Source organism: Chlorocebus sabaeus, chromosome 7, assembly GCF_047675955.1.
Source record: "Chlorocebus sabaeus isolate Y175 chromosome 7, mChlSab1.0.hap1, whole genome shotgun sequence".
Taxonomy (NCBI): domain Eukaryota; kingdom Metazoa; phylum Chordata; class Mammalia; order Primates; family Cercopithecidae; genus Chlorocebus; species Chlorocebus sabaeus.
In genome coordinates, this window is record NC_132910.1 from 62013271 (window position 1) to 62025778 (window position 12508).

The 12508-nt window shown below is 37.2% G+C and overlaps 1 protein-coding gene across 1 annotated transcript in view; it reads left to right on the forward strand.

Annotated features, from left to right (window-relative positions):
• The window catches only part of ENPEP (glutamyl aminopeptidase), an 83452-nt gene that overhangs the window by 40148 nt on the left and 30796 nt on the right, over nucleotides 1-12508 (forward strand). Inside the window, exons 9-11 of the mRNA XM_037990910.2 lie at nucleotides 3391-3456; nucleotides 3597-3748; nucleotides 11360-11439. Coding sequence (XP_037846838.2) covers nucleotides 3391-3456; nucleotides 3597-3748; nucleotides 11360-11439 — 298 coding nt within the window. The remainder of the gene's footprint in view (nucleotides 1-3390; nucleotides 3457-3596; nucleotides 3749-11359; nucleotides 11440-12508) is intronic.

Genomic DNA, 12508 nt, shown 5'->3' on the forward strand with positions numbered 1-12508 from the left:
AGAAGGTCACCATTCCCATAGATTTCACTCCCATCAAGCCTTCTTATGTGGCATTTAGCCCTCTCTACACTACTCTAAAAGAAAATGGCCCCCTTCTACCCAATAGTGCAACACCTAGGTGATTATTAAAGTAAGAAATAAAGTCAAGAGTTAGGAAATATTTGGGAAGTGTATCAGTATATTTTAACCCTTTGTCTATTAGCAAAATATTTTGTAGAGACATTAGGTGCAAAGAGAGAAGCTATGTGCTTGTGCTTCTGCATACATGAGAACATCTTGTAACTTTTCCATAAGTTTCAAACTCAAATTTTATCATATCTTCCCTCATTGTAAGCATTATCATTATTATTATTGAGACAGAGTCTCACTCTGTCACTGAGGCTGGAGTGCAGTGGCTTGAACTTGGCTCATTGCAATCTCTGCCTCCCAGGTTCAAGCAATTCTCATGTCTCAGTCTCCCGAGTAGCTGGGATTACAGGCACCACCACACCCGGCTAATTTTTATATTTTTAGTAGAGACGGGGTGTCGCCATGTTGCCCAGGCTGGTCTTGAACTTGTGAGCTGAAGAGATCTGCCTGCTTCAGCCTCCCAAAGTGCTGGGATTACAGCCATGAGCTGCTGTGCCCAGCCCATTGTAAGCATCTTTAATCAGGAACTCTGTCTTCTATATCTTTACCTATACTGCAGGGCCTAGTTTAATTACACATATTAAGTCGTCCTGAAAATGTTTGTTAAACGAATGAACAAGTGAATAGTCTATAATAAATTATACAGAACATAGAAATAAAGAAAATTCATTTTCAAAAATTAAGTTAAAATTCGATTTGTATAGTTTGATTTTAAATTAAATTGTAATTAATTAATAACATACTTTTGGCATCTTCAGAGCTGACTTCAAATTAAATAATCTTTCATATTGAGTTTTATAGAGAAGTACCAAGAGTCCTTGAAAATGAATAGCTACCCTAATAATTCAATAAAACCTCATATTTCCTTTAACCCAGTATCTATGTTAAAATTAATTTTAAAAACCAGTTTTGTTTAAAACTAATAATTCTCAAGTTAAAAGTCTTCCTTTAACTGTGATCACAGATGGTGTTAAAAACTGAACTAGGAATAATAGATATTGATATTTCATACCATTATAGTGCTATGGAATGAATTTACACAAAACACCCAAACACTCTTTTCCTTCAATCTTCAAACACTAGCTAATATCTGAAAATAGTATATGATAGATATAGGCCACATCCAATAAGAAATCAGACCAACTGGAACATAGTTCCATAGTTCAGATAGTTCGAGCATCCCAACAATATCCTCCTTGAGTTGTCATCATCACTCTATGATTGTTGCCCTGAAATCCCACAGTCTGTGAATGAGAGTTCAAGGTATTTCCATTGCAAATACTAACTTTCTTCCCAAAGTGACTCTTTGTTAGCTAACCTGGTGTGGAACTAAATATGGGGGTGGCCAGTTGTTTATTCTCTTTCATGCTCATCACTTTGCCCCAAACTCAACCTCAAACAGCAAAATAGGCGCAGGATGGGGGAAATAAGAACAAAATTATCAACTGGAAAATCTTTAAGGCTATACTTGTACATAAAAGATGTAATAGAGAAGGGGGCATTCATAACAATATGTGGTCATGATATAGAAACAGAATATATTCTTCCTTTCTTTTTCTTCTAGTATCAGTAGTACTGTCCATAAGACAGGAGTGGGTCAGCTGGAAAATGTCTTTTCCCTTCTTGGAATACTAGTAACAGAAATATTGTTCGTTTCCTATTGTGCTCACTGATTCTAATTAATAATGAACTATGACCTAGGTCATCATGTAATTTGGACTTGAACGACTACATGATTATTCAAGGTGAAGAGGGAAGTGTCTTAATATAGAATATTCAGAAGCACTAATCTAGACAATATAAAATTAGTACCTTTTAATATGCTGATTACATAAATTTCCATTCAGCCTGTGGTTCATGAGAAGCAAGAAACTGCAATTTTAAAACCAGTAACAACAATAACAGTGATGAAAACCACACACACACTGATTCAGGGTTCAGAATTCTCCTCTCAGGCAAATCTCTTCACCTCTGAAGGCACCCAGGTAGTTAGGGGGAGCAGTGTCCTTCACCTCAAAATGTGGGAGCTCTATTAAAAATATTTAAAGTCCCTTCCAATTCCACGAATGCATGTTTCTAAGCTAAAGACATTGTAGTAGTCGAATAAACTCTTCTAAATTAATTTTAAAAGATGCTATTCAATAGAAATTGTCATCAAAACACAGCTATGGTTATAATTATTACTATACAAGTATTCAATTATTATTATTTTAAAATATTAGACATTTGATTTACCAAATATTCAACTATTTTATTAAGATACGATGAATGATTTGTGCAACTCTGTAATGAATACCTAAAAGTGATTGCTGCTTCTCCCTTCCTTTGCCTGCCCTCTGGTGGTAGTGCCAAGAAGTGAATTAACCAAAAGAACAAATATGGAGGCAGCATTCCAAAGTGGCTTCACCCCTCTTCCAGGCTTCTTGGAGTCCTGCTAATACTGTTTTATCTCTATGCCTGAAAAGAAGAGGCATTTAGGAGGTAACGTGATTTAGGTACAGCACCTACTGAAAATTGTAGCAACTTAGAGCGAAAATGATATGTGCAAAGTTAACATTAAGAACACTGAAGATGGTTCCATTTCTATCAAAGACCTCCACTTTCAGTCAGGACAATTCCAGAAAGCAACGGAGCAGTGATACAGCAGGAACTTTGGAAAGTTTACTGGTAAACTCCAAGTGGCTCCCAGTTACGGGATTAGAAGACTGGGAATTTTTTTCTGGGGATAAATCACACTATATTTGAAAACTCACATATAGAAAAAGGTTTTGTAAAGAAAATTGTCAAAAGAAGCTTAAATCTAAAAACTTGTACTTTAAAATATTTGAAGAGTGAAGACTTATGCTTTACAGTGAATAACGTCCCCAATTCATCCACCACCACCACCACCACCACCACCATCATCATCATTATTCAAAAGGTTGTGTATTTATTTCCTTAGAGCAGAGATCAGCAAGCTACTGTCTTCAGGCCAAATCTGGCCCACCATCCATGTATTTTTTAAGGCCCATAAACTAAATATGGTTTCCACATTATTAAATGGTTGAAAAAAATCAAAAGAAGAAGAATATTTTATGATACATGAACATTGTATGGAATTCAAATATCAATGCAACAGCCATGCTCATTCATGTACATGTTGTCTATGGCTGGTTTTGTGCAGTAGAGGCAGAATTGAGTAGTAGGGGTTCGGTTCATCTTATGAAAGGATGAGAAAAGCAAACATTGACTTCTAACATACTGATTATCTTTTACACACAGATGTACTTGGAAAAATACCAATTCAAGAATGCAAAAACTTCTGATTTTTGGGCAGCACTGGAAGAGGTAAGGAAGAGTGTATATCCCCAAATATTTCTTTGTCTGATTTACAAATGGCTTACCAATCATTTTCTAATCTAACTATTCTATCCTTTTATTTCTCATATTTGTTAATTAATTAGTCTCCATTTTGTTTTCAATCTTAGGCAAGTAGGCTCCCAGTGAAAGAAGTAATGGACACCTGGACCAGACAGATGGGTTATCCTGTGCTTAACGTGAATGGTGGCAAGAACATCACACAGAAACGGTTTCTGCTGGACTCAAGAGCTAACCCTTCTCAGCCCCCTTCAGATCTTGGGTAAGGCTCTATAATGCATTTGAAAAAAAAACACAGAAATTTGGCAGAAATATTGGCCATTTGTTTTATATCCTATTCTTGAGTACATGATGGATGACTGATACACAAGTATAAAGCCACAGTGCCTTTAGGGGAACAAGGGATTCAAAAATAGCCAAGTGATTTCCAGGTTTGAAATGGTGGGCAGAGCACATGCATCCATGTCCTGTTCTTTACAGATATTGAAGAGAGGAATGGAATCACCTAAAGAAATAAATCTACAAGAATAAAGAAAATAAAGGGAGGGGCCATATGTATCACAGAGTTCTGAAGAAGAAAAGCAGAAGGAGAAATACAGTCTGAGGAAAATACAATCAGATAATAATAAGGGAACTTCCCTATCCCTAGACAGGTTCTAGGTTCAGTGTCAGCATGAAGACTGAAGAGTAAGAGTGAGAAGTGAGGCTGAAAATAGGGCAATGAATTGATAGTCTAGTCCCAGGACAATTGTGCCAGTTGGACCACCCCTCACCCCGACTTTCTCTCCGCCACCTACCATTTCTTTGTCTCCACAGAGCTCTCAGAAATCTGGCAATGGCCCCAGGCAAAAATACAGTGGGCTTGTTTTCTAAAGAAATTGACTAAAACAGTAGAGGAGAGCTAAGGATTTCCATTTGGTTGAGACTCTCAGAGTAAAGCCTCCCTTATTATGTCATTTGCAGGATGGGTGGGCTGGAGCTGACAGCACCCCTCATACACACACACAGAGCTCCCAGTCAGACCTTCTGCTCAGCAGAGAAACTTATTTCATAAATACAACTCCCTTCAGCCTGGGCAACATAACAAGAGCCCGTCTCTACAAAAAAATTTTTAAAAGGCACTGGAGTATGGTAGTTCACGCCTGTAGTCCTAGCTAGTCAGAAGGCTGAGACCTGAAGATGACTGAGTCACCTCAAGTCAGGAGTTTGAGGCTGCAGTGAGCCATGATCGCACCACTGCACTCCAGCCTACGTAGCAGAGCAAGAACTCATCCCTAAAAATAATAAAATAAGATAAAATAAATAATAATTATATATACACACATTTATATATATATAATCCCTTCTCGATAATAGAGAGAGTACACACCAGCCATCCGAATCAATTTAATTCTTTCTTAAATATGAATGACAAAGATCATAAGATACATGAAGACAATTTGGAAGGATAAAAGCTTAAAATTTCATGTGAAAAAACAAACAAATCCTGACTTTATAAGATGCATAACTAAGGAAACAAAATAAATGTATGAGATATATTCAGAGATGAAGAACTATTACACCAGTGAACTAGGAGCAGAATGTCTTAGAAAGGACAAATTGAGAACACAAAATAACTCTGAAAGATTAAATTTCTGATTCTCAATAAAAGTAATAGACCAACTAAAAATAAATTTGGCAAATCCTCCAAAAGTATAGGGCAAACACACATAGAGTTGGCAAATACGAAAGAGAAGACAAATATGAAAAGTCTAGCACCCAACAGATAGGCGTTCTTTTTGTTTGTTTGTTTAGCTTTTTTTTTTTTTTTTTAAGACAGAGTCTCACTCTGTCACCCAGTCAGCCCACTGCAACCTCCGCCTCCTGGGTTCAAGCAATTCTCCTGCCTCAACCTCCCGAGTAGCTGGGATTACAGGTGCTTGCCACCACACCCAGCTAATTTTTGTATTTTTAGTAGAGACAGAGTTTCACCATGTTAATGAGGCTGGTCTTAAACTCCTGACCTCAGGTGATCCACCCGGCTCGGCCTCCCAAAGTGCTGGGATTACAGGTGTGAGCCACTGTGCCTGGACTAGATAGGATTCTTTTTCCCATTTCATCCATGCCCAGTTTTTATTGCCCCCTCTTTCAACATTTGAATACTTTGTTTTAGTAGAGAGAATCTTTCACCCATTCCCACCCAGGTGTCCTATAATCTCCACTGCCTGATTGCCACTGAAGAGACCCTTTGTCTTCTTTTTCTCTTTCTTAAGGATTTCATTGACATAATTTTATGGTCACATATATAAATTATTGTAAGATCAATTATCCTGTAGCAATTAGAATAACAAAAAGATGTTTTAGAAAGTCTTTAATAACTCTAAACTGGTTCCTTTATATTGTTTTATGTTCTAGCAAATTAGATTGACCACCTCTAATACCACTAGAATATTTGGATATTAAATCTAAAAATATGTCTCTTGTCAAACAAGCTTCCATTTGGAAAGTTTCACAGTAATTATTCTCTCTTACTATACGAGTCCACTGATTTGCTGAACCTTAATTAATTGGGAGAGGGAAGCAGGAGGTGGAGTAGGGTAGGGAGGGTCACAGAAGGCTTTCTTTTCCAAGGATGTGATATTTTAGGTGAGCAAATCGGTGTGGGGAAGTGACTGTTTCAGATGTTCAAAACAGAAACTATGGCTGGGCGTGGTGGCTCATGCCTGTAATTCCAGCACTTTGGGAGGCCGAGGTGGGTGGATCACTCGAGGTCAGGAGTTCGCGACCAGCCTGGCTGACCTGATGAAACCCTGTCTCTACTGAAAATACAAAAATTAGCCGGGCATGGTAGCACACACCTGTAATCCCAGCTACTTGGGAGGCTGAGGCAGGAGACTCGCTTGAACCTGGGAGGCGGAGGTTGCAGTGAACTGAGATCATGCCACGGTACTCCAGCCTGTGTGACAGAGTGAGAATCCATCTCAAAAAAACAAAACAACACCCCTACCCCGCAAAACAGAAACTATAACATATATGAAAGCCCCAAAGTCTTGTACACATGATTTACAACACTTATTGAACATTGACCAAGTGATTGGTACTATTTTAAGCACTTCAGATGTATTTTATTTTATAGTAAATGAGGAATTTGTGGCCAAAGTGATTAAGTAATTTGTTCAAGGTCACACAGTGTGAATAATGGAGCCTTGATGTGAACCCAGGCAGTCTGGTTCCAAGAAACGGGATAGCAGAGAGTGACTGGGAAAGTGGTGTGAGGTGAAGATGAAGAGGAAGGCAGGGACCAGGTATGCAGACCATGTTAAAGATTTTGGAAAATAGTGTGCAAATTTGAGGATTTTAAGGAGAGAATTGGCAGGATCACATTTAAATTTTTCAAAGTTCTCCTCTGGCTGCACTGTGGAGAACTGATCACAGATCCTGGGCAGTGGGGCAGGAGTGGAGGCAGGGGGACCCATTAGAACAATACTGCAATGAGCAGCCCACGTGACAGTTGACAGAAATGATAGGCCTGGACTAGGTAAGAGTGGCTGTGGGCTGGAGGGCATGGTGGATGTTCCAAAGATTTTGTTGAGCTAAAATTCCTAATTAAAGAACAATGTGGAAGGAATTCAATCAGGTGAATCGGCAGAGAACAATCTCCTTTTAGAAGATCGTTCTCATCTTGCACCATTGTGATCGTAGTCATATTTTTTCAGAAGAGAAAGATCTTTATAGTCTCATTTCATGATGAGTACTGTATAAGGGGGGTAACAGAGCCTGTTTCCTGGATTACAGTTCAGGGGTTGGGGAAATAAGTCACACTACAGCGCACTCAGGTGTTTCCAAAAATTAAAATTGCCGAAGCACTTGACTTTCCAAGGCATCAGAGAATGATGAACTCTCAAAGTTATTAAATTAGCTGCTTCCAAGATGCCAGTTGACACCTGAACTGGAGAAGCCTTGAGAAAGCCATTGTACTCACCTCGTTGAGGCCCATCTTTGGCCTCTCTTCCTAGAAACCTCAGGCACCCATCCTCCCACACTAAGTGATACTCAGAGAAACTGGGAATCCTGCTATAATGCAAGTTTTGAAAATCAATAGGTCACACTACAACAAAGGAAATTAGACTACTTAGACCAATATGAGGTCCCTTCAGGGAGTGTCTGTATACTCCCTGAACTACAAAGGTAAGTGTACTCCTTACCTTTATTTTAGAAAGGAAAGATTAGATGATGATGGAGAAAACCTTTGTTTTTCACATTTTCCTCTTCATGATACGTGAATTGAAACATAGATCTGACTTGTTTTCAGGTGATAATTCAACTACAAAAATCATAGAATAATCTCTGTGATTGTTCTGTTAACAACTGTGAAGTGTTTCTTTTATAGTTACTGTTTTGTGTTCCAGCAAATTAAGTTAACTATTTAATACTGCTGGAGCCTCTGGATATTAAAATTTAAAAAGTATTTCTCTCTAGAGAAATAAACTTACACTGGGAAAATTTCCCAGTAACTGTTACTTCCTCTCATATGTATCCATTAATTTGTTAAGCCAAAGACAGTCAATAATTTAAACTAAGGAGTTTTTTAAATTAATGAAGTTGGATTTTTAAAAGCTGCTTGTTGGTTATGAATTTCTCTCCACACAAACCAAACAATTTTACTGCCAAGTGAACTAAATATATCATTAGGTATAAAATCACCTTTTGTAACAATAAATTTAAAAATTTTATTCACCAAGACTTAGAACATAGAACTGTATTAACATTTATACTTTCTTTAATATTTGTCTTCAGTTTCCACCTTCAAATACTATTTTCACTTTATTTATATTCATAGTTGCATGATTTTTTTGTGAAGGCTTATTATAAATTTAATATGTTCATTCTATTTTTTTTTAAGAAGTCATATATGCATAGGAAAAGAAACTTAGAAAATAGGTTCTTCTCTGTTGAGTACGTTTGTTAAAAATCAGTAGTAGCTTCTAAACAAATAAGAAAGAGACATTATAGCAAAATGATTCTTCTTCATTTAAAAGAAGAATTTGATCATAATAAATGCCTTCATGCACCCATAAAGGAATTAGCTTTTTTTCCCGACCCTAACTTTCATCTGCTTTCTGTTCAGATGTATTCTTGTTTGGTAGACAGTGTGACCAGTTAAGTTTTACTGTAAGTTCAATGGTCTTCTCTAAATATTTTCTCACTGTTTAAATAATCCAAGATTAGGGAATTCTTACTGACTAGAATCTTTTTATAATTTAAATGACTCACCCATGTATAAGTTATTGCTTTAACACCATGTCCTTAACCATCTCTTAGAAACGAGCCAGTTTCACATCTCCATCCCGGGATGTCTCTCTCAGGAAAACATACGTGCCTTTGATAGTCCACTCCGTGTAAACAGGCAGAGGGAATGGGAGTAAGTGTGTCACCTTGGTGCAATCAAAGTCAGTTTCCTTAGAGAAAATTAGAGTGGCCATATTTCATATTGCTAGAACTTCTTACATGGTTAGTGAACTATGTCTATAAAAATGAATTCTGATACTCCTGAATTTTAGCCAATATGAAGAAAACACAATCATTTCATTTATGTAATTTCCATTTCTTCACATTTTGTACTCTCAAGTCTGTCATTTTACTCAGCTTAGATTACATTAGATTATGTGATTCTAAAACTATAAAATTGTATAGCTTCAACTTTCTATCATTTCTATCTTGTGATACTCTTAAAGGCCTCAGAGCAGTAGTTTTGTACATGACCTTAGAATATCTTCTGCCCTTTTGAGGCATGGTGTAGTCCCAGGGGCCATGTTTTAGAGAGGATCGTCAAAATAGGAAATCTTAACTGTGGGCCTAGGTCATCCAGACACTGCCTGCTCTGTTGTTTCAGTCAGATTGGTATTGGGGAAAGAAGAGGAAGCATAAAATGTTAGTTTACGTGGCAGCACCAATTCAGCAGAACAGTGAAAGTGAGATATATAAGTAATATGTGGTGTTTTAGCAAAGTTCTTCGTCGGTCTTCTGAGAAGCTGCAAGGGCTCTTAGTTTGGTGTCCCTAGAAGCAGACCCTGAAATGATCATGTGCATGAAAGTGACTTGTTAGGAAGTGTTTCCAGGAAAGATCAGTGGGGGAGCAGGCAGTGGGATAGAGAAGGAAAGGAAGCCCAGCAAAGGTGCCGTATGAAGCAGGTCCTGAAGAGGGTAACTTTGACTCAGTCCTGCAGGAAAGTCCTGGAGCCAGTGCAGATCATACTTCAGAGTGCTCCTGATGGATGGGGCAGGAAACATTCTCACACCTGTCAGTCATTGCTAAGGGCCACATCCAGAAGGACGTAAATTCCCAGGAACTTTTAGCTTTCCTTGCTCAGGTAGCTGGCAGGCAGTCCTCTGTCAGAGAGACCCAGGTATTGATTGTTGGCAGGGGAAGCACACTGGTATCCAGGGTGTACAAAAATGACAAAGGGGGCTGGGCGCAGTGGCTTATGCCTGTAATCCCAGCACTTTGGGAGGCTGAAGCAGGTGGATCACCTGAGATCAGGAGTTTGAAACCAGCCTGGCCAACATAGTGAAACCCCATCTCTACTAAAAATGCAAAAATATTGGCTGGGTGTGGTGGCAGGTGCCTGTAATCCCAGCTACTTGGGAGGCTGAGGTAGGAGAATCACTTGAACCTGGTAGGCAGAGGTTGCAGTGAGCCGAGTCCATGCCATTGCACTCCAGCTTGGGCAACAAGAAGGAAACTCCATCTCAAAAAAAAAAAAAAAGAAAAGAGAGAGAGAGAAAAGGGTCTAAGGAGATAAGGGGGAAGCACCAACAGTGTCCACTATAAGGCCCAAGAAGCAATTTATGTGTTGGTTTTATGAAATGTATAGCCAAAAACATTGCACTGCAATAAAATGCTCCAAAGAAGCTGATTTAAAAAAAAAAAAAAACTCAATCCTGTACAACACTTCAATAGTTATAAAACAAGGGATTACTTCTTTCAGGCATATAGCAAAAATATATTCTCCTTGAACGATATAAATTTTGTTATATCTTGAAAAGGTGAAATGTTAACCCTAATTCTCTGTTAGGAAATTGAATCTGTCAGATAAACCAACTTTGAGTTGAAACCTAAACCAGCCAATGGTACGTAGATTCACCTTCTCTCCAGATCTGCATTTTCTGATATGAGATGATATAAGAACAAACCATCAAAAAAAATGAGATTTTAAGACCAAACTGTTAAGTATATATATCAAAATACAAAGTTAGCTCCCACATACCCACTCTGCAAGAAAATATTAAGTAGCTAAAGAGAAGCACTGAAAACTCCTGAAACGTGCTTACCTGATGATTCTTCCCTTGAGCACATCAGTTCTAGTTCTAAATACGGGATATTTAGGGGACAGTGTGAGAGGCTTTAGGGGATGATGGTGGTGGTAGAATTTTAGCATAATTTTTAAAATGTGTTATTTCCTTTACAGAGTTTACTATTTGTCTTCTAATTTCTAAAAATGTTTTGTGTTCCTTGATGGAAATGGTAGCATATTAGACTGTGTGCAAGTATGTGTGTGAATGTTCAGTATTATAATAAGATGTGCTGTATTTGTGCAAGTTATGCAATATCTTTATTCTAAAATGCCAAAGCATTTTATTGAAATAATCTTTTTCATGCTTAGCTAATTTTTGATGCAATTTCTAAATGTTATAGATTTATAGAAATTGAAAACAGTTATACAGCTTATCTTCATCCCTAAAATGTTGTATTAGCTACATTAATTGTATAGTATGGACTAGAGAATCACTTAAAAGGAAAATACACTCGTCTATTGCTTTTTAGTGATTTTTACTCTTGAAATTTTATCTTTTAGTAATAAAAGTTAAATTTTTCTTTTTTAAAAAATTTTAGTTATACATGGAACATTCCAGTTAAATGGACTGAAGATAATATAACAAGCAGTGTGTTATTTAATAGGTCAGAAAAAGAAGGTAAATATTATTAATTGATTTATTTCTTCTTTGAATTGATGTACCACATTAAACTAATATAAGTATAAAGATGCAACAGTAAAGCTGGAACTTTGTAAACTTCAGCTGAATGATCTCTTAAATAATTTATTGATGATTCCAAATCGTCATCTACAATGAGAACTGTTCTATCTTGAGATATTCTTTTCAGTGATTTATCATGACTGACTGATTTATCATAAATACCCATATCCAAAGGAGAAGGGTCATATGCCCAGCCATTGGAAGATCAATGTGTAAGCTTGCTTCCTTCCTTCCTTCCTTCCTTCCTTCCTTCCTTCCTTTTTGTTTTTTTCTTTTCATCAGATAAATAAGCCATTGAATTTCTTAAACTGTTATATGACAAGCCTGAGGATTTTCTTTTAATGCTCGCATTAAATTAGACCATTTTTTGGAAACATCTTTGTGTTCTATCTGCACTGATTTATTTTTTCCTTACTTGAAAAATGTTAGAGTTATATAAAAACAAGTAGAACTTATCACGAAATTCCAGATTGATGAAAAAAATAATAGATAAGGCAAGCTTTAGCAGCAATCTCAGAAGAATCCTTCTTTTTATATTTTTTCCATTGTACTTATTTTGGTGTTTCAAAACTATTTCTTTTCTAAGACAAACCAGACTCATCTTTGCCCCATTTCATGAGGACTTGATTTCAGAATAGCATTTAGTACGGACTTTCACCTGGGTCTTCTTGAGGATAAAAGTAGATCACTCATTCTTTATTTACATATGCCTCGTTGTTCCTGTAAAATATTTTAAAATATTAATGAGGTATGATTTCTCCTGGCCAATACATTTTTACTCTGTTTCCAGTAGATTGCCTTTTAAGAACAGCTTTACTGAGATATAATTCACATATCATAAAATTCACCCATTTAAAGTGTACAATCCAGTGGTTTTTAGTATATTCACAGATGTGTAATCATCACCACAGTCAGCTTTAGAAGCCCCATACCCTTTAAGCTATCATGCCTGCAGCCTCCCATACGTCCAGCCCTAGGCAACCACTAATGTGTTCCCTACTTCTAC